Source organism: Pleurodeles waltl, chromosome 4_2 (genome assembly GCF_031143425.1).
Source record: "Pleurodeles waltl isolate 20211129_DDA chromosome 4_2, aPleWal1.hap1.20221129, whole genome shotgun sequence".
Lineage (NCBI taxonomy): Eukaryota > Metazoa > Chordata > Amphibia > Caudata > Salamandridae > Pleurodeles > Pleurodeles waltl.
This window is the reverse complement of record NC_090443.1, coordinates 37866807-37893540: the sequence shown is the minus strand read 5'-3', so window position 1 is coordinate 37893540 and position 26734 is coordinate 37866807. Positions and strand designations below refer to the sequence as shown.

The 26734-nt window shown below is 44.2% G+C and overlaps 1 protein-coding gene and 1 long non-coding RNA gene across 2 annotated transcripts in view; one reads left to right on the top strand and one right to left on the bottom strand.

Moving 5' to 3' along the window:
• Window positions 1–26734, bottom strand: part of LOC138292134 (uncharacterized) — a 221768-nt gene that overhangs the window by 6612 nt on the left and 188422 nt on the right. The gene's annotated exons all lie outside the window — the stretch shown is intronic.
• The window catches only part of VAV1 (vav guanine nucleotide exchange factor 1), a 409433-nt gene that overhangs the window by 322789 nt on the left and 59910 nt on the right, over window positions 1–26734 (top strand). Inside the window, exons 18-21 of the mRNA XM_069230534.1 lie at window positions 11735–11760; window positions 12002–12044; window positions 17379–17515; window positions 18428–18493. Coding sequence (XP_069086635.1) covers window positions 11735–11760; window positions 12002–12044; window positions 17379–17515; window positions 18428–18493 — 272 coding nt within the window. The remainder of the gene's footprint in view (window positions 1–11734; window positions 11761–12001; window positions 12045–17378; window positions 17516–18427; window positions 18494–26734) is intronic.

Sequence of the window (26734 nt, the reverse complement as noted above, 5' to 3'; positions counted from 1 at the left end):
GTACCATACAATGGCAAGCCATACCTTTCTATACTATTCATGACAGAACTTTCCATACCATTCTATACAATGACAGGCCATACCATACTATACAGAGACACAATATAGCATAGTATACCATACAATGATGGGTCATAGGATATCACACCATACTATACTATAGAATGACACGCTATACTGTTCCATACCATACTATACAATGACAGACTATACCATAGGATAGATTGACAGTCCATGCCTTAATAACATACCATACTATACAATCACTTGTGAAACAATACCATACCATATCATACTATACAGTAACAAGCCATATCATACTAAACTTTACAATTAATAATCATACCATACCACACCATACGATGACATACCAGGCAATATCTTATCATACTACACTATATTATACTGTATCATACCATGCAATGACAGACCATAATGTACTATACAATGACAAGTCATACAGTGCTATTCGATGACAGGTCATGCCATACATTACCATGGCAGACCAAATATACTATACAATGACAAGCCATACCATCTCACAATATATAATGGCAGACCATGCCATACTATCATATACTATGACAGGCCATACCATAACATACTATACAGTGACCACATAACATACCATGCCATTCTATGCAATGACAGGCCATACAATACTATACCATGCAAGGCAATACTCTAGCAAAGTATAGATTTAGAGGTCATACCATCCTATAACATACCACACCCTACCATACCATTCCATACAGTGACAGGCCATAGCATATCTACTATATCGAGCTCTATCATACCATATTGTTACTATACAATGACAGGCCATACTGTACCATACAATGGCAAGCCATACCATACATTTCTATACTATTCATGACAGAACTTTCCATACCATTCTATACAATGACAGGCCATACCATACTATTCAGAGACACACCATAGCATAATATACCATACAATGATGGGTCATAGGATATCACACCATACTATACTATAGAATGACACGCTATACCGTTCCATACCATACTATACAATGACAGACGATACCATGCAATGACAGACCATACCATAGGATAGATTGACAGTCCATGCCATAATAACATACCATACTATACAATTACATGCGAAACAATACCATACCATACCATACTATGCAGTAACAGGCAATACCATGCTAAACTATTCAATGAATAATCATGCCATACCACACCATGCCATACCATACGATGACATGCCAGGCAATATCTTACCTACCACACTATATTAGACTGTATCATACTATGCAATGACAGACCATACCGTACTATACAATGGAAGGTCACACAATGCTATTCGATGACAGGCCATGCCATACTTTACCATGGCAGACCAAATATACTATACAATCACAAACTTTCCATACCACATTATATAATGACAGACCATGCCATACTATTATGTACTATGAAAGGCCATACCATACTATACAATGACAGAGCATAACATGCCGTGCCATTCTATGCAATGACCGGCCATACCATACTATACTTTATTATACTATGACATGTTAAATCATATCATAACATACCATATTGTATAATGGCAAGCCATACCATACTCACAATGACAGACCATCCCATTGTCAAAACATATCATACTATACAATGACTGACCATACTATACTATACAATGACAGGTCATACCATAATATAATGTACAATGACAGCTCACACCATACCATTCTGTTTAATGACAGGACACTCCATACTTTACGACAGGCCATACCATACCATACACTGACACACCATACCATACTATCCACACTATACCATACTGTCCAATGGCAGTCCATACCATGCTGTACCATACCATACCATACCTCACCATACCAAACCATATCAGACTGTACTATGGTGGCCATACCATACTTCACTATACAATGACAGGCTATACCACCTCATATCATAGAATAACAGGCCATACCATACTTACAATGACATTCCATACCATACCAGAAAATACCATACAATAGTGTACAATGACAAGCCATACCATACCATCACATACCATGCCATGCCATATTATATGACGGGCCATACTATACCATACTATACAGTGACAAACCATATCATACTATACTATTACAGGCCATACCATACCATCCTACACCATACCATACCACACTGCAACATACCATCCTATACCATATCATGACAGGCCATAAAATACTATACAATGACAGGCCATACAATACTATACAATAAAAGACATTTGCTTTGCCACTGTTTTTTAATAAAATGTGTTCAGCCAACTGTATGCTGCTTAACCAAAGGCTTGCGAGGAGAGACCTTAGTGGAAGTGAATCCAAGTCCTGGTATGACCTTGAGAAGCTCCTGTGTGATCTTGCAACAGAAGTATGTGCCAATGATAGGTAGGCAGAGAATCTCCAGTCCCTGTAGAGCACTTGTTGCATGCATGGCAAAAGAGTGGACAAATTAAAGCCCATAACACCCCCTAGTGTAATCGCTAGATTATTTTTCAGACCTTCCCCCTGACAATCCCCTGATGTTGAGTGCTCTGCTGTCAACAGTTCCAGGGATCGTTTCCTTTGGTGGGTTAAGTCTAAATGAGACTTTGATTTTGCAGCTTTTGCAGCTGGGCATTCAGAAAGACGAAGTCTGTGGAAAAGAAAAGGCTGTATCGTTTCAGAAGGAGATGTTGAAATTAACACGCCTGTAAATGAGGCGGGGCCAAGAGAAACCCAGGACGATTGGGTGTCAGAAAGAGAAAAATATGTAAGAGAAAAAACAGAAAGTGAGAAAAAAGCTGAAAAGCTGGAAAAGTAATGGGAAAAGGAAAGACAGGAGAAAGCAAGTTACGTAATTAGAGACAGAGAAAATAGCCCTTGAAAAAAAGGAGGCATAGGTTTGCAACAGAGCAAAAGGTCAGGGAAAGGTGATTCCCCATCTAAACACAAAGACTCCCAACCAAAGTTCCTAAGGATCTTATACACATGTACTTGCCAGGCTCAGATATTTTGGAAGTATGAGTTATGAGTTCGCACTTAATGGTGAAGGGTTGAGCGTCATCGTAGTCTGAGGTCAAAAGAAGAATTCCCGAGGGTGACAAACTAGAACTGGGAGCACATGTATGAGGCCTTACCAGACTGCATGGGCTGAAGCCAACACAGTACCTTCAGAGAGTCCTATTGAACAAGAAGGCAATGGAGTTCCATTTGAGAACTTGATCCATGATGTATTGTGTAATTTCATTGATTGGGTCAATGGGATGGAAACAAAAAGATGCCGGTCTCTTAATCAGTTGATGGTGGCTGAGCTACTTGGAGGGGAGTGCTCTACTGCACTGTATAACATGACAGAAGGAGATCCAGAATTTTGTTCTGTCTTGGTTGACAAGTATTAGCCAGAGGATCTTGGTTCTTGGTCTAAGGTGGATAAGAACTCCCTTCAGAAGGTCTCCAAAGCAGTATGGAATACTAGGACAGAAGCCTGAGGAAAAGTTGGTACTTAACCAGAAGCACAAGTAAAGGGGAGGGAAGGAGGTTTCCTCTACACTCAGGGTGGTGACTTGTTTTAATGGCCACAAGCAAGGGCATGACAAGAAGGATAGCACTAAGCATCCTGTACCAGCTGTGCCCGTGATAGGTAGCATGCTACATGTGAGGACTTGCACCAGTGAGTACCTGGTGGCACTTAACATAATTGTTATGGACAACTGGGAGTAAGACTCAAATGCTCTCAAGCACATATACACAAATGCCACGTGGTAAGTCAGGTGAGTAATACTGGTGCCATCCAAACTATGGTTGAGAGGTTATATCTCAAAAACAAGAAGATTTCCCATGGTTCAAGCAGCTTATGCCTAGCTGTCAGCGTGAATGGCTCAAAGAAGTCTTGCCATGGTTGAGGTAGTGTTCAACAACAAGCTGGCCAAGAATCACCTAGTGGTGAGAGAGAAGCTGGGTGCCTTAGGTTAGCGATCTAATCACGTCTGGGTTAGCTCCAGGGACGTAGGCTTATATGGTCTAGACCACATGATCTGTGCCTATCAGGGCACAGGCTGCACCTCAGCGTAAGGAGAAGGATGTGACTACTTGAGCGATGGAAGGACCGTGGTAGTGTAGGGTAGGATAGGGTAGTGTAGAGCAGAACAGGAGAGGCTCTGAGAAGACACCAACTGTGGTGTCTATTGTCCCAGTCCATTATGGAGAGGAGAATAAGGCCCCAAAGCTGGGCTGTTTATTGAGCTCTAGGTAGCTACTAGAGCTTCAAGCTGGTTAACTGCTGGAGGACTGTTCCAGAAGTTGTTCCTTTGGTTACAAGTCAACTTCCCTATTCTAGTAGGCCCATTAAGGAAGCCAAAGAAGACACCACATCACATGAATGGTTCGCACACATAGCTTGGCCTGGTAGGACAAACTCATGGACAGCGAGTCTTTGAACTCTGAGCCATGTGCCAGCAGGAGGCTTGTGACTCTTCAGATGCACAGAAAATTCCTGCTGACCCCTGTCCACAATGTTGCTTTAGCTAGACACTTGGGCATGGAAAAAGGCAGAGGACATGCTGTACCTTCTGTTTTATTGGTCAGGTATCTACCCTAATATAGAGTGATTCTGTAGAACCTCCCCAACTCAAAGTCTAGAGGTAAGACTATGGTACTTCTACCAGTGGAAAATGTGTTGTTTGAGAGGGTGGGCATCAACACGGTTGTTTCATTTGAAACCTGCTTGACCTCCACCGCCACCCTGAGCTTAAAAAGACAAATGGAATGGCCCCTGCAAAGTAGTCCATCAGATCTCTAGTGTCCCTTTTAGTTGAGACAGGTAGGGGCAACAAAACCAAGGAGGATGGTCCATGTGAGCTGGATGAAGTCAGACCTCCACAGAGGGTATAGCATGAACATGTTGGCAATGAATGGCAAAGGACACTTCCTTCCTCACCCCCCACTCCCTACCTGCAGCTCAACAATGAAGAGGATGGATGTACTAATGAGGTTAACGTTGCTGAGATCTGACTCCTGCGCAGAAAGAAGGGTTGTGAAGACGTGAGAAGTTTTGGAAAGGGTTTTCTAGCTCTTCTCATTGATCCCAGTGTTGACATCCTCCTATGTCCATGACAGAGACAGTGCAACCTGGTTCCTCATGAAGAGCAACACTCACAGGTTGTCAGATATGGTCCAAGTGCTCCTCAAAACCAAGGTGGCCAAGGTGTTTGAACCATTGTGACAAAGACTGATGAGCATGTGATCCTGCAAGCTGGTAAGCTTGGGAGCACTCTGATCTGACCAGTGGCAGATTGCTCTGGCATTTGGTGCCATGGAGAAGTCTGCATTTTTCACCCTGGAAGGCCTTGTCAATTCACTGCTATGCCTTCTGGGCTAGTGAATGTGCCTGTGACTTTTCATTGCCCAGTTAACCACGTGTTGTCAGGGTTGGAAGACTTCTGTGCAGCCTGTCTCGACAACATTGCTGTTTACAATAATTCACAAAAAGACCACCTAGAGCCCTGGAACAGGTGTTAGTGCAGATACAGGGGCCAAACTGACCATCAAGGATATGAGGTGCCACATGTTTTCTTCAGTCTCTCTTGTTCATCAGGTGGGGAGTGGGAGGATGGGCCTGTTTGAAGCCAAAGTATCTGCATTGGTGATTGGGAGGTCCCTAACACACAGACCCAGGTGTGAGCTGTTTTAGGTCCTACTTGCTGTTTACAGCACTTTTGTGTCCCCTTATGGTCGCCCTGACCTCCATAAATCAGCCCCATAATGTGATTTGACCTGAGGAATGACAAAAGGCTTTCACAGATCTGAAGTCGACAGTAAGCAGTGCTTCTGTCTTGAAGGACCCTGACTGCAGACAGACTTTTATTCCACAAATGGACATTTCTGACCTGGTAATTGGGGCAGTTTTTTCCCAACTGAATGACAAGGAAAGGAACATCTAGTTACCTTTGTCGATCACAGACTTATTCATGGAAACAAAACTGGCCTGCCATTGAAAGAAAGTGCTTTGCCATAGAATGGGTTGTTAGGATATTCAGACCTTATTTGTTAGGCACCAAGTTTGTGGCCCAGACATACCACAAACCCCTCATTGGCTATACCAGTGGTCTAGTTACATGGAGGGGTCTTCACAGTGAAGAGCAATGCAATGCTATGGCAAAGGAATTCAGAATGACTTTCCGGATGCTTTGTCAGTCTGACAACCAAATTTCACTAACCCAGGAATGTGTTTGGGAAGGCACCAGGTACTCCGATCTGGGAGCATCATCTTTTGGGATGAGAATGACCTCTGAATGGTTCTGAGAGTGTGTATTCCTACCTTGAGTGTCTAAAGGAGCCAGTGTCAGGTGTTCTGACTCTTTTTTGGCCTCAGCACAAAAACAACTATCATGCATGTATGCGGAGAACCCTAAATATCTTCTCCCTTATTTGTGCCTGTGTTTTGGGTTTCTTTGAGACAGAAAATTCCAGTTCTGGCCCTACTTCCTGCTGACATTCAAAGACAAAGACTGTCTGAATACTGTAATAACAATGAATACGCAAAAGGAACAGAACCACCAGAAACCAGTCCCAGAACTGCACACATAGAATCTACAAACTCTGGAAACAGAGTAGGCAAGAGCCTAAGACCCTAAGTCAGTGTTCTGGAAAATCTCACGGACTGGTACCCAGGCATCGCCCCTGCTGGGTGTTTGAGAAACATCTATGCTTCAGGGCTGGTGTCTCTGACAGACAACTTCCAAGCCAGCTGACTGGACATCACCTTGCGTCCCTGAAAGAGAAGCACTGGAGGTGTTTCTGCACAAGGGTACTGCCTAAATGAGACCCTAGCCCAGCTGAGTGGAAGAAGAAAGGCTGGCCATGGAAAGTACTGGCCGAGTTTAATAAGTGATACCTGCATGTTGGAGCCCAGAGGGCTCTCAGTGCAACACAGGCCTGTGGTGAATCCGTGTGCTCCTGCTTGATGAGTGAGTGTTCCTTTCTACCTCCACTTGGGCTTCAAGTTCATTTCAGACCTCATCTCATCCACATACTTGCCCTCATCCTCGTCGGACCTGGAAGAGTTCAGCAATGTTGCTGCTGCAAACTGATGGTGCTTATACCCAAAGTGGGGAGCCCTGCTGCTGTGGCACGCACCCTTGATTCTACAAGTCTCTCTTGTAGCCCCTCTGCCCCCAAATCACACAAGAAGGCTGAAAGGACTACAGTTGTGACCGCCCACCTCACCTCACCTGCTTGCTGAACTGCTTCTCTTTTCAAATTACACCTGGATGGGCCTTCGTCTCCTTTGGGTGGAGGAATTTTATATGAGCCTTTGACTGCTGCTTTTGGGACTACAACTGTTTCCAGCCCGACAGTGACTGCCCTTTGAGACCACAGAGACGCCTAAAAGAAGGCAAAGCTGGATGGGCAAATAAACTGTGGCTGCAGCAGTGGCACCCCCCCCTTTGATCTGAGTTTTTCACACAGCCATCAAATTAAATGGTTCCTTGTTGGCTTGTAGCAGCTTGAATCTTGTGATTTGTACATACGATTGTGCTGTTTGACCTCTCTGGCAACGATAAAAGCAGAATTGTCACATGAGTGCTCAAGGACAGGCTGTAACTTCTGTGGAATTCCACCATAATATCCTGTAAATATATCTGGGTTCACAAATATTGTGATGTCAAAAATATTGTGGGACATAATATAGAAGGTAAAAATTGTCAATTATTTAATAACATTTTCTAAAAATATAGTTACATGGGAGTTGACCCCTCTAATGTGCAACACTCTCTCTACTGTTGCTCAGATTGAAGTATGAATAGTAAATGCGAGCCCTTCAAAATTCAACAGTTACTCTACTGCTGCTCAGTTTGTAGTGGGAGTAGTGAATTTTACCTCTCCAAGTCAAATTGTTTTATTTGACTTTTTAATGCTGTTTTAATTATATTTTGTGTTTTAATTTTAAAAGTTAGTTTAATATAAGTGTTTACTATGTTTTATTCATTTTTGTTAATTTATTTTTATATTATTGTACTTCTGTTTTTCTATATCTATTGTTTGATATTATTGTTAATTTTTATTAGTAGCTTATTATGGGGGTCATTCCGACCCCGGCGGTCAAGGACCGCCGGGGCCGGGGATGCGGGAGCACCGCCAACAGGCTGGCGGTGCTCCTCAGGACATTCTGACCGCGGCGGTTCAGCCACGGTCAGAACAGGAAAACCGGCGGTCTCCCGCCGGTTTTCCGATGTCCTGCAGAATCCTCCATGGCGGCGCAGCTTGCTGCGCCGCCATGGGGATTCTGACACCCCATACCGCCATCCTGTTCCTGGCGGGTCGCCCGCCAGGAACAGGATGGCAGTATGGGGTGTTGTGGGGCCCCTGGGGGCCCCTGCAGTGCCCATGCCAATGGCATGGGCACTGCAGGGGCCCCCGTAAGAGGGCCCCACTTTGTATTTCAGTGTCTGCTTTGCAGACACTGAAATACGCGACGGGTGCCACTGCACCTGTCGCACATACCCACTCCGCCGGCTCCATTCGGAGCCGGCTTCCTCGTGGGGAGGGGTTTCCCGCTGGGCTGGCGGGCGGCCTACTGGCGGTCGCCCGCCAGCCCAGCGGGAAAGCCAGAATGGCCTCCGCGGTCTTTCGACCGCGGAGCGGCCATATGGCGGCTCCCTCCAGGCGGGCGGCTCCAGGCGGGCGGCTCCCGCCGCCCGCGAGGGTCAGAATGACCCCCTATGTTTAGTTTATTTGCAATTATTCTGAAGTGTATATTTTTATTTGTTTGTGATATATGTTTACATTATAAGTATATGTTGTTTATTGTGAAATTGTTTTTTGTTATATTTTTGAAAAAGCTATTATAGTGCATAATAGTTAACATTTTATATACTTATCCATTTTGATGAAAATGTAGTCGTTTGTATTTTTATTGTTGATATTTTTGTTTTGTTTGTAATATATGTGTTATATATTTTTACATTATAAGCATACGCTGTTTAATGTAATATTATTTTTAAGTTAATGTATGTTTTAAAGCTATTATAGTCCATGATAGTTAAAATGCTATAGATTTATTCATTTTGGATGAAAATATGGTCCTGTGTGTTTTACTGTTGGGATTTTTGACTTTGCATGTTAAGTATTTAAAGTCAATATCTGTGTTTGCAATATTTGTTTGACATATTTTTGACCACAATATTCCATCAGACAACCATATGTGTGCCATAGACAGCAGCGGAATCACTGTAAACACCGTGAAGCATTATCTGTCTGTTTCCCATAGTTGTTAGTATGTTTCCTAAATAGCAGAACATTCATTTCTGTAGTTTTATGTCTTGAGTAGAATAAGGTACTTTTTTTTATTCAAGATGTAGCTCTAGCGGGACATTGATTTGTTAAGAGTTACTCAGTGAGATACAGTTATTGTAGGAAATGGGTATACAGGGAAAAATTTTAAGGCTGGTAATTCTACTGCATACAAGAAATACTGCCAGCGTCAGATATAGTACGAGAAATGATTATACAGCAGAAATTCCAATCCAGCGAGGCGTAAAACAAGTCTGCGTTTTGGCCCCAACCTTATTCAATTGCTACATAAATGAAGTAAGTCAAGACCTGAGGAAATTAAATCTGGATGTGCCAAAACTAGCCAATGAAAGTATACCTATCTTGCTTTTTGCTGATGACGCTGTATTACTGGCAAGAACGGAGATAGCAATGCATCGACTACTTAGGGGTTTTGAATCATTTTGCACCTCAAGGAGTATGGTAATCAATGAGGGGAAAACAAAGTTTATGATTCTTAACCAAAAACAGATGATGCAATCGACTTTTAGGGTAAACTACAAGCATTTGGCCCGAGTGGCTACTTATGACTACCTGGGCTGCAGACTGGACGAAAAACTGACATGGAAACCGCAAATTTATAAAAGTAACAACTCCTTGGTCCAACAAGCTGGAGCGGTACTCAGATTCGCAAAAGCTACAGGCAACCATTCTGAGAGTTCTGCACTGCTTGCATATAAAACAAAAGCAAGGGCCGCAGCACTATATGGCGCAGAGATCTGGGGATTTAGAAAGACTCCATCAATACAAGTAACCGAGAATACATTTTTACGCCGATTACTCTGTTTAGGCAATGCCACACCAATGAATGCAATAAGAATTGATCTACAAATGAGAAAGGTTGAGGACTACATTGCATTGGCTCCAATAAGATACTGGATCCGTATTTGGGCAAAAGAGGAACTCAAACCGTATAGAGATGTACTTATAGACATCATGAAGCTACAAAGTCATCGGAAATTGCCCTGGTTCAAACACATCTCAACCATCCTGGCTGCTATCGGCCAGGAAGACCTCTGGCTCCATCCAGGAAAAATCAGAAGGCCTAGTTTATCTGTCATAAAAAAGGCATACTGGGACCAAAAGACTCAGAGCATGTGTGAGACACTTAGCCCTTTATTTAAGCGTTACATTTTGTTTAATCAAGAGCTCAAACCAGCTTTTTTCATAGACAGTATTTATCCGGAAGAAAAAAGGGCTCTCTATTTTAAATTTCGTATGGGCAACACTACCAGTGATAGCGGTGACCAGTAGATGGCAACCCGTCCCTCTGGGTAGATTAGAATGTTGTCCATGTCTTCATGGTGGCCAAGAAACACTATCCCACTTCCTTTTATTATGTCACTTCACGCTCAAACTCCGCAAATTGTATTTACGTCCACTTTTTAGATCATACGGAGTTAGGAAGTGCAAAGAGGCGGAAGTGTTATGTATGCGATCAGACGAGAAACATATTGTGACAAAGGTCTCAACTTACATACTGGAAGCATGGAAGTTACGTCTATCAATGCACCTACAGCTGGCACAAGTATAATTGCTTGTGTTGTCCCATAGCTATTATTAGCTTGGGAAACCGGTGCAGGTTGCTGTAAAACGGGGCCAGGTCCTGGGTCACTATTAAACTGATGGCTGGCACCGTAAGGTCCCAAATGATCAGTGCCATAATAAGATATCTAAATTTTAGATTTATAATGTTTTTCTAGAATAAGTTAAGAGTGTTATGTAAATTGTGGTTATAGATCACGTTTTATGATAATGCAGGGTAAATTGGGTACATTTTGGCACATGTTAAACCAAAAATTCAAGTACAGTTTTTTTATTGAGACGTTTTATTTAATGCAACTTTTTACCGAGTATGACTGATTGGTATTTATTGTGTGTTATTGTTATGGCCGGATAGGCTGACAACAAATAAATAAATGGAAGTGGAAAATGGACTCTGTAACATCACAGCACCTCCCTTAATAAGCCATTGTACTGATCGTCTAGCAACTCTTGAGAGTCAAGTGCTAAAGGTCTGCACTTGGCGCTAAGTTTTGATCCTCTTGTGGATCAGCCAAATCAGAGGTAAACTGAACTAATTTCCACAATTTAGAGCCAGTAGTCCCGGTGAATATCCACCTAAGGTATATGTTTAGGTTTTGTGGTTTGGACCGCTCACTTCTGCTGAGGTAAATATTTAGTTATAGAGGTAGTAACTTCTGTCTCTTGCTGAAGTTAGGACTTTGTTGTGGAAGATCACTGCATCCTTCACATCCTTCGGAGGTTAGTACTTTGCTGTGGTATAAGCTTCTGTCTTCTGCTTAAGTTATTATAGTTTATTATGATACAGGCCTCAGCAATGCTGCTAAGGCTAGTACATTGCTCCAGTGTAACATGCTGCTTCTTTTCATTTCACAGATTCTGGGTCCTCAACAATCAAGAAGGTACGGTCTTCTCCTTTGAGTCCTCTGCAGTGTCTGCTCCACCATTGGCTTACTGAGTGTTCCCCAGGTGTAGAAGTAGACCTACACATGGACCGTAAATCAAGTGTGGGTTTTTGAGCTGGTTGCCAGGGAGAGGTACAGCTTGTAGTCATAAAGAGGGCATTGTTGTGGACCCCCCCCCCCTCATAAATGTATTGCATGCAGATGAGTACCCAAATAACATATTCTTCTCTCTTGACAGAAGAAAACAAGCAGCAGTGGCAGCCAGAGTAGGAATCAGTCAGGTGAGGCTGGGGACGCACCTGTGTGATCATATTACATTCACAATTTATATGTAAATAGTTTAAGCATAAAACATTTCTGTGCACAACTGGAGTATCAGAGTGCCACAAAAGAGTATTAGACTGTAACTTGTTAATTGTTTTTGCCACTTCCTGAAAGAGAATGGTGACGGTGGATGAAAAAGGGGGTTAACAAACTATTGGCAAGAATTCATTATTATGTGTTAATATTTCATCACAAAAAGAGAGAACAAAACGCCTTGCAAAAGTGATCAATACACCATTAATAAGCTTGAGATCAATTTGCCTTAGTAGAATATCAAGGAGTCTATTAAACAAACCATAAATGAAAATATCTTTACTCTTCAGTTGCTGGTCTAAAATACAGAAAACATTCATTTAAGTATCCATAAAGTGGGAACATTTTAGAGGAAAGGTATCCCAGTTAATAAGAAGGTACTTTGCATGGAAATTATTATTCTGATCAATATGTCAGCATTCAGTTCTTCAGTAGAAACACTCTTTGAGAGATGCGTCAGATTTCTTTACTCCATCTAGCTTTATGTTGTGATTGACGCACGTGCATCAGATTCCTTTTTTCACGAGGAGATGGGGGTTCGCTTTGTCAGCCATTAGCAGCTGGTACATTTTTATGAATAGTTTGTAAATTCCTAAAATAAATTATTAGAATGAAGTTTTCATAGTTCGGATAATGAGTTTAGGAACTGTAATTGTTACAGTTTTGCATCCAGTTTACTACAGTATAAAACACTTCAGCGTTTGGCTTTATTCACAAGTACACTCGCCCATCCGGAGTGAGAAAGACATTTTACCTATAAACACAGTGAGCAGAGAGATTGTTAATAAATCAATCAAATCTCATCTGTCTTGGTAGCTGGGTGGCATTACTGATTTTAATTAAATTGAGTTTTAATTACTATCACTATTTGATCTTTCACTACTGTGATTATTGCCGTTCATTCTCATGTCGACCTTAGTTTTGTGTCCTACTAGGCCTCCTACACCTCAGTGAAACTAAGAGCGCATGATGTATATTAGGTGATTGGAATGATTCAGTGGAATGGAAGCAAAAAATTACCAGTCACTCAATCAGTCAACAGCAGCTGACTGACTCAGAGGGGAGTGCTGTCTAACACAACAAAAGGGCAACCAAAGAAGCCGGCTGTGTTGGCTAATAAGTGCAAGCCAACTTGTCAACTTGGTTCCTAGTCCAGGATGGAAAAGAGCTCCATCAGAATGGCTCCAAACTAGAAGGAAGGACTAGCCACAATCCTGAGGAGACCTTAATGCCTAATCAGAACCTCATGGAAAAGGAAGGGACGGAGGTTTTCTCTGCACCAGGGTTGTGACTTGCTTTAAGGGCCACAAGGAAAGTTGTGACAAGAGGGATTCAATCCACCATTAAGGATTCAGAACCAGATGCACTCCTGATAGGCAGCTTGCCACATCTGAGTACAGGCACCAATGGAGACCCAGCATCATTTGCCCTGCCTCTGTGGACATTTGAGAGTGAGATTCAAATGCTGTCATGCATGTACACCCAGACAGCATGTGGTTTGCCAGTAAGATGGGTAATAATGGGAGGAAGGTTCCTGGCCTGAGACATACAGGACTGTGATTGAGAGTAAATATCGCAATCCCAATCCAAGAGCTACTCCCTGGTTTCAGTGGAATTGTTGTAGTAGTCAGTGGAGATGACTTTAAAGCATCTGCTTGCCAGAGTTGAGGTGGAGATCTTCATAAAGTTGCCCATGGACTACATAGTGGTTAGAGCGAAGAAGAATGCTAAATTCCTTTTGCTTAATACTCTCATTGTGCCCAAGCCAGTCCCAGGGGTAAATACATACATGGTCCAAACTACCTCAGCTGTGCTTATTAGTGTACATGCTCCATGACAGTCTCAAGAGGCAGTTGTGACTACTCAAATCATGGAAGGCCCAAAGCAGGGTAGTGTAGAGCAGACCAGGGAGAATTTGAGAAACACCACCTGTGGTACACATCACTCATTACAAACAGAGAGGAGGTGGCACAGAGATGAACTGTGTATTATAGTCTGGGTCTCTACCAGTGCTGCAGAGTTTGTTTGATACTGGTGTGTTATCTTGAGAGAAGTTCCATCAGGCACACGTGGAATGCCCGGCTCTAGTGGGTCTGCAGCTGGAGGCCACAGACCAGGTCACCACAGGAATGGTTCACAAACATAGCGTGGCTTGGAGAAAGGACTCCTATACATGAGTCACTGAAGCCTGAGTTAAGTGTCAGGAAGGGGGTGGTGATTCCATGAGTTCACAGGAGCCTCCTGTTTACACCCCTCTTATATTCCTGTTCCTCTAGGCCCTCTTACACCTTGTCCATTTGTCCTGGTTATGTGCCTGACTTCTTGGTAACATTAAAAGTTAGCTATCTAGTCTCAATCTGCATATTTTTACTAGTGAGCAGTGAAAATAACTTCCACTGAGAGCAAACGTTCTCATCTCTCTGCAATGTCTTGGGAAATTTGAAAAATAAAATAAAACAAACCAAGACATGCCTCACATCCATGGTTTCAAGTAACCCAAGACACATCAATCCCAATGCACCGGAGCTCAACTACGGCTGAGTGACTCAGAGGGGAGTGCTGTCTAACACAACAGAAGGGCAACCAAAAAAGCAAACCTGTGGTGTTGGCTGATAAGTGCAAGCCAACTTGGCATCTTGGTTCCTCGTCCAGGACCAAAAAGAGCTCCATCACAATGGCTCCAAACCAGAAGGAAGGACTAGGACACAAGCCTGAGGAGACCTTAATACCTAACCAGAACCACATGGAAAAGGGAGGGATGGAGGTTTCCTCTGCACCAGAGTGGTGACTTGCTTTAAGGACCACAAGGAAAGGCGTGACAAGAGGTATTCTCCAATTAAGGGTCATGAACCAGATGCACTCCTGATAGGCAGCTTGCCACATATGAGTACGGACAACAAAGGAGGCCCAGCATCACTCGTCCTGCCACTGTGGACATCTGAGAGTGAGAGTCAAATACTCTCATTCATGTATACCCAAACACCATGTGCTTTGCCAGTAAGATGGGTAATAATGGGAGGAAGGTTCATGGCCTGAGACATACAGGACAGTGATTGAGAGTAAATATCTAAAACCCAACCCAAGAGCTATTCCCTGCTGTCAGTGCCATTGTTGTAGTAGTCAGTGGAGGTGACATAAAAGTACCTGCTAGCCAGAGTTGAGGTGGAGATTTTCAAAAAGTCGCCCCTGGATTACATAGCGGTGAGAGAGAAGAAGGATGCTAAATTCCTTTTGGTCAACACCATCGTTGTACCCAAGCCAGTCCCAGGTGTAAATACCTACATGGCCCAGACCAACTTGAGTGCTTATTAGTGTACAGGCTACATGACAGCCTCAGTAGGAGGTTGTGACTACTCAAGAGATGGAAGGACCAAAGCAGGGTAGTGAAGAGCAGACCAGGGCAGGCTTTGAGAATCACCACCTCTGGTACACATAACTCACGCCAAACAAAGAGGAGGCGGTACAGAGGTGAACTGTGCATTGGAGTCTGGGTCGCTACCAGTGCTGCAGAGTTTGATTGATACTGGAGTGTTATCTTGTGAGGAGTTCCATCAGGCACACGTGGAATGCCCTGCTCTAGTGGGTCTGCAGCGGGAGGCCACAGACCAGGTCACCACAGGATTGGTTCGCAAACATAGCATGGCTTGGAGAATGGACTCCTACACATGAGTCACTGAAGCCTGAGTTAAGTGTCAGGAAGGGGGTGGTGATTCCACGAGTTTACAGGAACCTCCTATTGACGCTCCCCTAATGTTTGTGTTCCCCTAGGCCCTCTTACACCTTGTCAATTTTTCATGTTTATGTGCCTGACATCTTGGTGAAATTGAAGGTTAGCTATCTAGACTCAATCTGCATATTTTCATTAGTGAGCAGTAAAAAGTGACTTCCACTGAGAGCAAAACATTCCCATCTCTTTGCAATGTCTTGGGAAATTTGAAAAATAAACTAGTAACCCAAGACACATCAATCCCAATGTACTGAAGCTCAACAGTGCAAACACAGTGTTAAACAAAACCAAAAACTCCACACTCAGAAGGCTTTAATAAGACCACGACACAGAGGGCTTCATCAAACCCATCACCAAGAGGGCTTCTATAAAGCCAAAGGAGAGAGGATTCCATCAAACCCTATACAGAGCAGAACATGGCTTGAACATCTCTAACACAAGGCCACATCAATCTCAATGCACTGAAGTTCATTAAAACAAGTACAGTGTTGCAACAAAATCAACAGGAGTATAACAACCGATGACCAACACAGAGGGCTTCCACAGCCTTCAGAAAAGGAGGGCTTCAACAATCCCAACACAGGACAATGTTGGTGAAAAAAAGACTTCATTAATCATACAGTAATATGACATCACATGGTGCAGTTTATTGAGTGCCAGTGGAAATAAAATAAAATAGTGGAACCACCTGGTAGTGCTCTCAAGAAGTGTGAGATGTGTGGATATTTACAAATCACTCCAATAACATAATGTTATAGTAAAATCATCTCTTACCCTCATTGAATTAAAGGATGGGCCCTATGGGGATAACGACGGGCATGCATGGTCCAGTAAATATATGAATCTGTATATGAGGTTAAATAAGAGGACAGAAATATTGTCATTGTGTATCTAAATAGCTTTTGACACCTACAAAAAATGTTTTTGTTGTAGACAGCAGGTAAATATCAGACATGCCAAGAGTAAAAATACAGCAATTCTTCACTCAGTTAAAAAATAAGCTCTCTCAATCAGACGAGCACTGAATTTTAAAGTGTCCCCTGAATATGACAGGTCCCGCCAAGTGATATGCAGGTATTGAATACTACGTGTCATTGCCTTTGGTAGCTCCTGTCATAAGGACTGGGTCGGTGATCTCAAAATAAGCAATTGTGAACTCAATGTTAAATTCATTGACAGCTCCCACCAAGGGAACAGAACGAGAATGCATGCGCATAGGTTGTCGCAGTTGTAATGTAGATCATCTTCAAAAGCGCCGGACGCTATTTGTAAGAAGCAGTCAGCGGCGGTAATTGGAAAAACCGCCTTACCGCGTTCTACAAACAAATCACCAGAGAGGCCGTAGGATTGTTTCAAGCAGGTATCTAAGCAAAGATGTTGTGTGCTGTCATAGCCGGGTCGACATCAGTATCTCACACTCTTAGCTGTTCTATATCCATACAAGAAATGCATGATACCAGCAATACATTTCTGAGACTGAAGAACCTGGTTAAACTTTTTCTACAGTGTTATTCCTTTGTTTTCCCCAAAGGTCCCACTAAAATGGAGGTTTGTGAGGATTATTACGGCTTCCCTCCACCCCCCTTATCTTTCGGACCACCATTACCGCTGCACCAGGGTGAAATCATTGAATTGACCAAAGCTGATGCCGAGCAGCAGTGGTGGGAGGTGAGTGATTTCTGCATGAACATTACATAATAACTACCAACAATTTGAACTAGAGCTGTTTGAGGTAAGGGGTCCTAGAATAAACTGTACAGAACTCCACCAACAACGTGACCCAGAGTTGTGGGAGGTAAGAGGTCATTGCAGAAGCATAATACAGCACCTGGAACAATGAACCGTAGTTGGGAGTGGTAAGGAATCACTACACAAATTGCACACATTACCTCCAGCAACACAATCAAAAGTGTAGAGAGGCAAGACATCTGTATATAAGCTTTGCACACCACCTGACACTGGGAGGCAAGTCAGCACATTAGCTTTAAGAACACATGCAGGCATGGGATGAAGGAAGGTATTACTACATGAGCTGTACATGTCACCTTCAAAACCCAAAGCAGCCATGGTGGGAGGTAAGGAGCAGCATGCTCACTGAACATGTCGACAGTAGCAATGCCTAAGGTAAGACATCTGTGACCCACCTGCAGATGTGAGCAGGGAGATGCCCTAGTAAAGAGATCCAGCCACTTCCCTCCAGTGGAATCCATGCGCCTATTGATCATGTAGTTCTCACCTTTCTGGTGCCACTTGTTATTCTGATCCAGATGTAGTCCTGTTCTCTTGCCCTGCTGTTTCAATGCCTTCATGCACAGCACACCTATGTTCCTGCTTTGAATGCTCCCAATTTCCTTGGCAGGGTTATTGGATGTACTACTACCACTTGTGCAAAGCTGCATCACGGCTAATTCTGTGCTCCTGCTCTCACATCACCTCTATTTCATGTGTTTACCTTATTCCTTGGCTCATTTACTCATCTATCCCAAGGTGCTGGTGTCTACTTTTGAATAATGTATGTTCAGACCATTCGCACTCCTAAATAGCAGTCAGTTTATATAATGTCTGTCTTTCTCCCTCCAGGGCAGGAACACCATGACAAATGAGGTGGGCTGGTTCCCTTGGAGTAAAGTGAAGCCTTATCTGTCTGTAAGTATGGGAATGCGCAGGCTTGCTGAACACACAGACTCAAAGGAGTCCTTTGGGTGGGCCTGGGTATTACAACCACTCACTTCTCCTCCAGTAAATATTCCCTTCTGAATCTCTCAGAAGCCCCTGAGCAGTGGCTTCCACTCTTGGTTAGACCCTGGCTAGATCCTGATGCCTGGTGAGAATGGGAAAGCATGGAGGTCTTCCAGTGGACAAGTCTTTTCTAAATGATTCTTGCAAATCTGCTTTGACACACCCACTGGATCATAGCTGCAGTCGAAAACTGATATTTCTATTAGGTCTACCCCAGAATTTTAACAGGTGCACCTGTGAATTCTAACAAGCTCTCTTGAAACTTCTAGGAGACATTCCTGAAAATGTTTATGAGATACCTGTGAAATCTAACAGGTGTACCTAGGCATGTGCCTAAGTACTCCAGACATTGGTTCATTCCAGCACCTTTGTTCCTGTGTAAAGAATGCACCTTACAGACAAAGTGGTTTGAAGTGAAATCTATGTTATTTAATTTAGAATCAGTACAGCCTCACAGTCAACTCTTTAGAAAGGTAAGCAATTAAATGATGCCTTATGTAGTAGGCATATCTCTTCTTCCATGGTATGGAAACTGAGGAAGATGTTGGTGACTGCCTGAGTCAGTTGTGAAGGTCTAGAGCTTGTTGACTTTTACATGCCTTCCTGTGGGTCATTTAACTGAACATAATAACTAAAGACTTCTTTTAGAACTTTGTGAAATGAAAGCACTGCCCTAAATTGGTGGTGCTCTCTCCCCACCAATCTTGTGGTTCCCCCCGCTCTATTTAGGATTAAGGGAACAATGCTGGTATAAGCCACCAACCTTGTGGCCGGCCCACCAAGTGACTGCAGTGTTATAGTGATGGTCATTTTGACTGTTTCTGGCAGGACAGTTGTCACTAACTTTCCACGCCTGTGCCTTCCATGTGAGGCATGGCGGACAATGGAATGAAAATATTTAATGGCCCCTACTTGCAGGAGAAAATTCCCTGTACATTGGACTAATTATTTCTTATTTGGCAAAAACAACCTGCCCATTGCTGATGGGCCGCCTGTCCATCAGGTGTCTGGATGCCATAGCCTCTGCACGCTGAAGGAGGAACGTCCGCTCTATTTAGAGATCCCTGTGCGCCTGAATGGGTTCTCTGTTTTGTCAAGGGAGCCACTGTTGCCGCTCCCTATATAATACTTTAGGTTTGCAAGCAGGTGCCATGTTTAAAAATCCTAAACAGGAGTATATTTTCTCTAAATGAAAAAAATGGCCCAGGTATGCAGGTAGTTTTCCCCCTGCATGTGGGGTCTATTCTCTATTTTCCTGCTTGCGGTTGCCAAACTCTGGATGATGTCCTTCCAGCACATTTGAGTGCTACTTCAGAAATATTGATGCCTCTTCCCTCCTCCCTCAACCCCCTGATAAACTACCACTTATGGTGGAGATACTGTGCAGATCCTTTGTGGTTGAAACTGGATTAGTTTATAGTATAACTTCACCTGAGCATCAAAATCAAAACAAATACAGTGAGAATGGCGACGAACTGGAATGCATAGGCCAGGGGACAGACCCAAATTAGTTATATTTTACACCATCAACAAGACAAACTTTGAGATATTATTTCTTCAGCATGTTTAATAAAACCTAACATCAGGAATAATAGTAATGAAAATGTATTCCAGAATTTAGCTTGAAAAGGCACTGGGAAATGTACAGCTAAGTAAATCCTAAATAGCTAGAATCTTTTTATAGGTACTTACAGGTCACTTGGTCACAATTTCTTCAGATATTTATATGAATCTACACAATGTGAAAATCTGGAATAATGCTGTCTGTCTAAGAGCAAAGACTTGAGTCCTGATTTAGGGTTTGCTGAATGGGGTTACTCTGTCACAGATTTGATGAATATCCCATCCTCTGTAATATCATTCCATTATATCCTTTGGACATTGTGATAAGGCAGATGGGATATCTGTCAGGTTTGAGACGGAGTAACCCTCCCGCCAAACTCTTAAACAGGCACAGACTCTTTACATTTCATCTTCCATAACAAGAATCATGTTTGATTTGAGATTTATGTCTTTGATAATAACTTTTCTATCATGTAAAATATTTTTTTACAAAAGATTGTAAACGTGATGAGAAGTAGAGGATACTCAATCTTTTGTGTTATTCATTGAGTTATATTTGACATGCAGATAATACCTTGACTATATTTCCGACACTCTAAAAAACTGTAATATACCTTAATTGGTTTAGTTGTATTACCTTATGTGTTCATTGCTAGAGAGTACACCCTCTGTATTTGGTTGTGCTATTTTATATAGCCTTTAGGTCAGGTGTTGTTTATCTAAATAGCACGATGCAACATGTTATAAAAACTATTGAGAAATAATATAAATTGTTCTAAATGGTTCTACTTATCAATTTGTACAAACAAATTGTCTGAAGTTGAAGGAATACAGCTTCGCGGAATAACAGGTCCAGAAAAAACTGTGTTAGATTTCCAGTGAACAGGCCATTTGAGGCACAGGTTTAAAATAAATGGAATAGATTGATATTTATGGAGTGCACTTTGATCTAAGACGGACGAGCAGAGACAGACAGTCCAACAGAGGCATAAAGACGACCCCCAAATTACTCAACAGCAAAGATGAGTTTGAATGCTTTCCAGAATGATAAAGAAAAGATGACTGATTTGTTAGCAAGGGGAAGATTATTCCAGAATCAAGGCCATAGATAAAACATAGCTCTGCCTCCCACTCAATTTTTTCTTTTATAGTTGGTACCAAGAATTGTAACTGAGAATTCAAACGAAGATGTCTCATTGATTTATAAAACTGAATGTGAGTGACTAGGGAAGATTTTTCAAGATCATCAAAGATCTTATACATTAGACATAGGCCTCTAAAGATCAACCTCTCCTTGATGGGTAGCCAATGTAAAGCAATCCTAACCTTTGATATGTGCTCAAATTATTCAGTCTACATACCATTATCACTGCTAGATTTTGAACTCTCTCAAACCAATTTAGAGAGGATTGAGTCAGGCCTAGGTAGAGAAGATTACAATAATAATAATTATAATAATCCAGCCCAGGTGAGACAATTGGTGATACTACCTGGGGGTTCATAGCCGGAGGAAGAAAAGGTAGGACTTTTATCATTTATATTGTAAGAAGCAGATGGGGGAGACTCCTTTGATCTGAAGGAGAATTGTTACTCAAAATAGAAACCTAGCAATTTGACTTTTTCTGTGGGCACAGGAAGAACATCCAACGAACAGGGCCAGATGGATTTAGCCCAAATGTCAATATGATCACCTACCACCAGTAGTTCTGTCTTATCAGCATCAAGCTGAAGAAATTTGATTGACATCCATGCTTGTAAAGCTGTAAGAGAAGAAGTGAATCCTTCTACTGACCATGGAGCATGTTGATCTGACCAGTAACAGCCTCCTCTGATAGAGACTTCTAGTTGCGGATTCCTTACATTTGAATTTTCCCCAGGAATCAGAATGGATCCAGAGAATTTTCTGAGCAGTATCCCTGTGTACCATTAGGTGGTGTCAGTCGGCTCAGCGTCTATTTTCGGCAACGTTCGCGCCAGATATAACATTGCAGTTCCTATAAAGGCACCACCCCAGTGTGCATTCTTTTCGTTCCACGCCAGCTAGCACCGATCCAGAGAGAGCTACCACTCAGTAATTTTTTGACTGGCTTTTTTTGTCCTCAGAGCCTATGCTTCCGGTTAATAAGGCCATCACGGATGTCCTACTGGGGACCTAGTCAAAACCCAGCACAGGGCTCCTGTGAACAGGACAATTGCCTGCCACCTCTCTCCGCTCCAGGGGATCAAAGTTTTCTGATGTAACACCCCACCCCTGAGAGCTTGGTTATCCAAGCCTCCACTTCCCAGGGTGTGTTCCCTTCTGAGTCCCTGAATAGGATAGTCAATAGGCTGGATACACTTGGGAAGAATATTTTTTCTTCCACCAGCCTAGCATTGCGGTCCATGAACTCTGCATGCCTTTTGGGCCGTTACTCCCAGACACTGTGGGATACAGTTGTGAACGTGCTGCCACAGGTCCCAGAGGAGGCCTGTGTTGTACTCTCTCAGGCAGTTGCCAATGAGAGAGACGCAGCAAAGTTCACCATCCGTTGCAGACTGCTGACTCACTAGGCAAAGCAGTTTTGTTGACAGTGGCCCAGAGGCGCCACACCAGACTGAGGACATCTGGCTTTTCAGGAGTGTCCAGGCTACTTTGATGGACATGCCCTTTGATGGCACCTGTCTCTTCGGAAACAAAGCCAACTCGACACTCAAGAGCTTCAAGGATTCTAGAGCTACAGCCAGGTTCTCCTAAGTCTGACTTTCTCCCCTTTTGTGGCTAAGGAAGGGAGCTCCGACTGCATCTATTCCCGCCCAGCCACTGTGGCACTCATGCTGCCCAGCCTCTGCTTGACCCAGGGCATGGGATCCACCGACCTCATTGATCAGGGAGCCAGCGAGCTGACCATTTCACCCCCACCCCCAAACCCTTCCAAACAACCTCTAAGCCTTCCTAGTCTGACTCCCCACCAAGGGCCAGTCGGAGGCAGGATCTGCCATCACCTGGTCCGCTGGCAATCCATCACACCAGACGGGTGGGTTATGCAGATAGTCCAAAGGGGCTACTCTCCCCTTCAAGGCTACCCCTCCATCCATGCCACCGTTCTACGATTGGATGATGGAGGATCACTTATCTCTTCTTCCCTAGGAAGTTATGGCTCTCTTGGCCAAGGGAGCCATAAATAGGTCTGGGTTGCTACTCCCACTGCTTTCTGACACCCAAAAAGGAAAAGGGCCTCTGCCCTATCCTAGACCTGTGGGTCCTCAATCTCTTCCTCAAGAAGGGGAAGTTCCAGTTATTCACTCTGGCTCAGGTTCTATCTGCCCTGGACCCAGGATACTGAAAGGTAGCGTTGGACTTGGAGGACACTGATTTACATATTCCTGTCCCGCCTGCCCACAGACGTTACTTGTGGTTCAAGGTGGGCCACGGGCACTTTCAATTCACCGTGATCCCCTTTGGCCATACTAGCGCCCCTCGGGTGTCTACGATGGTGATGGCGGTGGTCGCAGCTCAAGTGCGCAGATCAGGGGTTTCAGTCTTCCCCTATCTCGATGACAGGTTGTTAAAGGCAGGCTTGGCCGAGGATGTTGTCTCCCACCTCCAGAGTACAGCGGACCTGCTGCATTTGCTGGGGTTCACTATAAATGTGCTGAAGTCACTCCCACTCAGAGGCTCCAGTTCATCGGAGCTGTTCTGGACACAGTGCAGTTTTGGGCTTATCCTCCTGAGCAACAAGTCCAGGATATTCAAGTTATGATGCCAATTTTTCAGCCTCTATCCTGGATTTCAGTGAGAATGACTCTGAGGCTGGTGGGTCTTCTTCTGGTGACACATGCCAGATGGCATATGCATGCTCTGCAGTGGGACCTGAAGTTCCAGTGGGCGCAGCATCAGGAAAATCTCTCTGACAAGGTCCAGATCTCGGAGTGAACTGTGCAAGGTCTGCAGTGGTGGTTAACAAACCGCGATTGGGTCAGAGGCAGAGCCCTCTCTGTTCCCCAGCCAGATGTGACGAAAGTGACAGATGCGTCACTTCTGGGATGGGGCAGCCATCTGGGAAAGGTGGAGATCAGAGACATCTGGTCTCCTGCGGAATCCGAACTCCACATCAACCTGTTGGAGTTCCATGCTATCTGGCTAACATTGAAGGCATTTCTGCCCTCTATCAAGGAAAAGATGGGGCAGGTGTTTACGGAAACCACCACTGCCATGTGGTACTGCAACAAGGAGGGCAGGGTGGGGTTGTGGACCTCTGGATGTGGCTGGAACAGCAGGCCATATCTCTGGTGGTTTAACATCTGGCAGGCTCTCTGAACAACAGAGCAGACAAACTCAGCCAAAAATGCCTAGCAGATCACAAATAGTGTCTCCATCCAGAGGTGGAGTAAGGTCTCTTTCAGTAGTGGGGAGAGCCTCAGTTAGATCTGTTCACCTCCACAAAGAATGCACAATGTGAGCAGTTTTCACATTGGAGTTTGAAAGGTGGCAACCGCTTGGAGACACTTTTTGTTTCGAGTGGAACTCAGCTGAACAAGAAAAGAAAAAAAAACACCTCCTGAATAGGTTCCAGTAATGGAACTCAGGCCTCCTGCACTCCTTTGCTGCCCATACCATTTCTGCCCGGAATTCTCTAGCAGATCAACAATGACCAGGGCCAAGTAAGCCTTGTGGTTCTGGACTGGGCATGGAGAGTTTGAAATGCCGAGCTGATCATCATTTCCATCGATCCTCCGATCAGACTGCTGTTTTTCGAATTATCTTCTGTTGCAGCGTTAGGGAAGAGTTTTGCACCCAAACCTGTCCAGTCTCCGCCTTCTTGCGTGGCGATTGAGCGGCGACAGTTGACAGCTTTTGACCTTCCTCCTGAAGTCTGTAACATAATCTTGGCAGCCAGGCGTCCCTCCACCAAAACTGTATTTGCCTGTCGTTGGAGGAAATTTGTGGCATGGTGCACAGACAAGTCTGTTGACCCCCTCTCTGCCCTTCTCTCTGAGGTCTTGTTGTTTATTCTTTCCTTGGCCCAGCAGGACACTGCTATGGGCACCCCTAATGGTTATTTGTCTGCTATTTCGCTTTTTTGAGGTTTCCTGATCAACCTTCTTTGTTTAAGTCCACTATTGTACCTAAGTTCCTCAAAGGTCTTACACACCTTTCTCCTCCATCCCCATTCATTATGCCTCAATGGGTTCTGAACTTGGTGTTGAGATTTCTGATGTGTGCTCCTTTTTTTGCCTCTACACAATTGCCCTCTCAGGCTTCTCACTTTGAAAACAGCCTTCATTGTGGACATTACATTTGCCCGCAGGGTGAGTGAGCTGCAGGCATTGTCATTTAAACCGCCCTACCTTTCCATCTATCCTGACTAAGTGATGCTTCGCACTAGGGCTTCTTTTCTGCCAAAAGTGGTTATGCCTTTTCATATAGGCCAATCAGGGAGCAGTGAGACTGCCAGATTGTCACTTATACATGCTTTACTGCACTTGGAGATATTCAGGACCTAACACTTTCAAAGTCTTTTTATGCATAGGTGTATGTGGGATATATCACCCCACATCCGTTGTGCTGTTAGAAGGGCTATCTTGGGTCTTACAGCCCTGTCATTCCTATTCCTGAAGTACACAGCATTGATATTTCTTATTTGAAAGACTATGGGGGTCATTACAACCTCAGCGGTCTTTTTCAAAGACCGCCGAGGGACCGCCGTGCGGAAGACCGCCAGTAGTGGCGGTTTGCCGCTCGGCGTATTATGACTGTTGGCTGCTCTCCGTCCTTTTTCTGACAGAGAGACGCCAACAGCCATACTGGCGGGCGGCGGGGAAGTGGAGGTTGCTCCACCTCCACCGCCACACCAACAGAACACCGCCCAGCAAATCACGTCCTGTGTTTCGGTGCGGCGGTGTTCTGTTGGCGGTGTGGTGTCGGCGGAGCAGCCCCCATGGCTCCCGTCCCCTCCCGGAGGATCGACGGACCAGGTAAGTCGATCGTCCGTTAGGGGAGGGGGTGAGTGGTGTTGTGTACGTGCATGGGGGGGGGGGTGTCTGAGTATGTAGAGGGGGTGTGTGAGTGCGTGTATGCTTGTGGGGGTGATGCGTGTTTGGGAATGAGTGCGTGTATGTCTGTGGGTATGTCTGTATGGATGTGTGCGTGTATGTTTGAATGTGGGTGTTCGTGTCTGACTGTGTGTGTGGATGTTGGCATGTATGTCGGTGTGTGTGTTGGTGGTGCCTGCATGCGTGTCGGGTGTGTGTGTGAGTTATGTGATGTTGGGGGTCGAGGTGGGCCCTGCCACCTTTGGGGTGTGGCAGGGGGGGTAGGGGAGGGAGTCGGGGTGGGGGAGACCCCTATCAGTGCCAGGGAAGGAATTCCCTGGCACTGATAGTGCTTACCGCCATGGATTTCATGGCGGTTCAAACCGCTGGAAATCCACGGCGGTAAGCCGGGTCCAAATACCGCCGGCGGTATAGTGACGGCCGCCGGGCTGGAGACCCAGGTCTCCAGCCCGGCGGTCGTCTCCGCCCTGGCAGGCGGAACGGAGACCCGGCGGATGACCATGGCGGTAACCGCCATGGTCATAATTCCACAATTCCATAATTCCAGCCTGT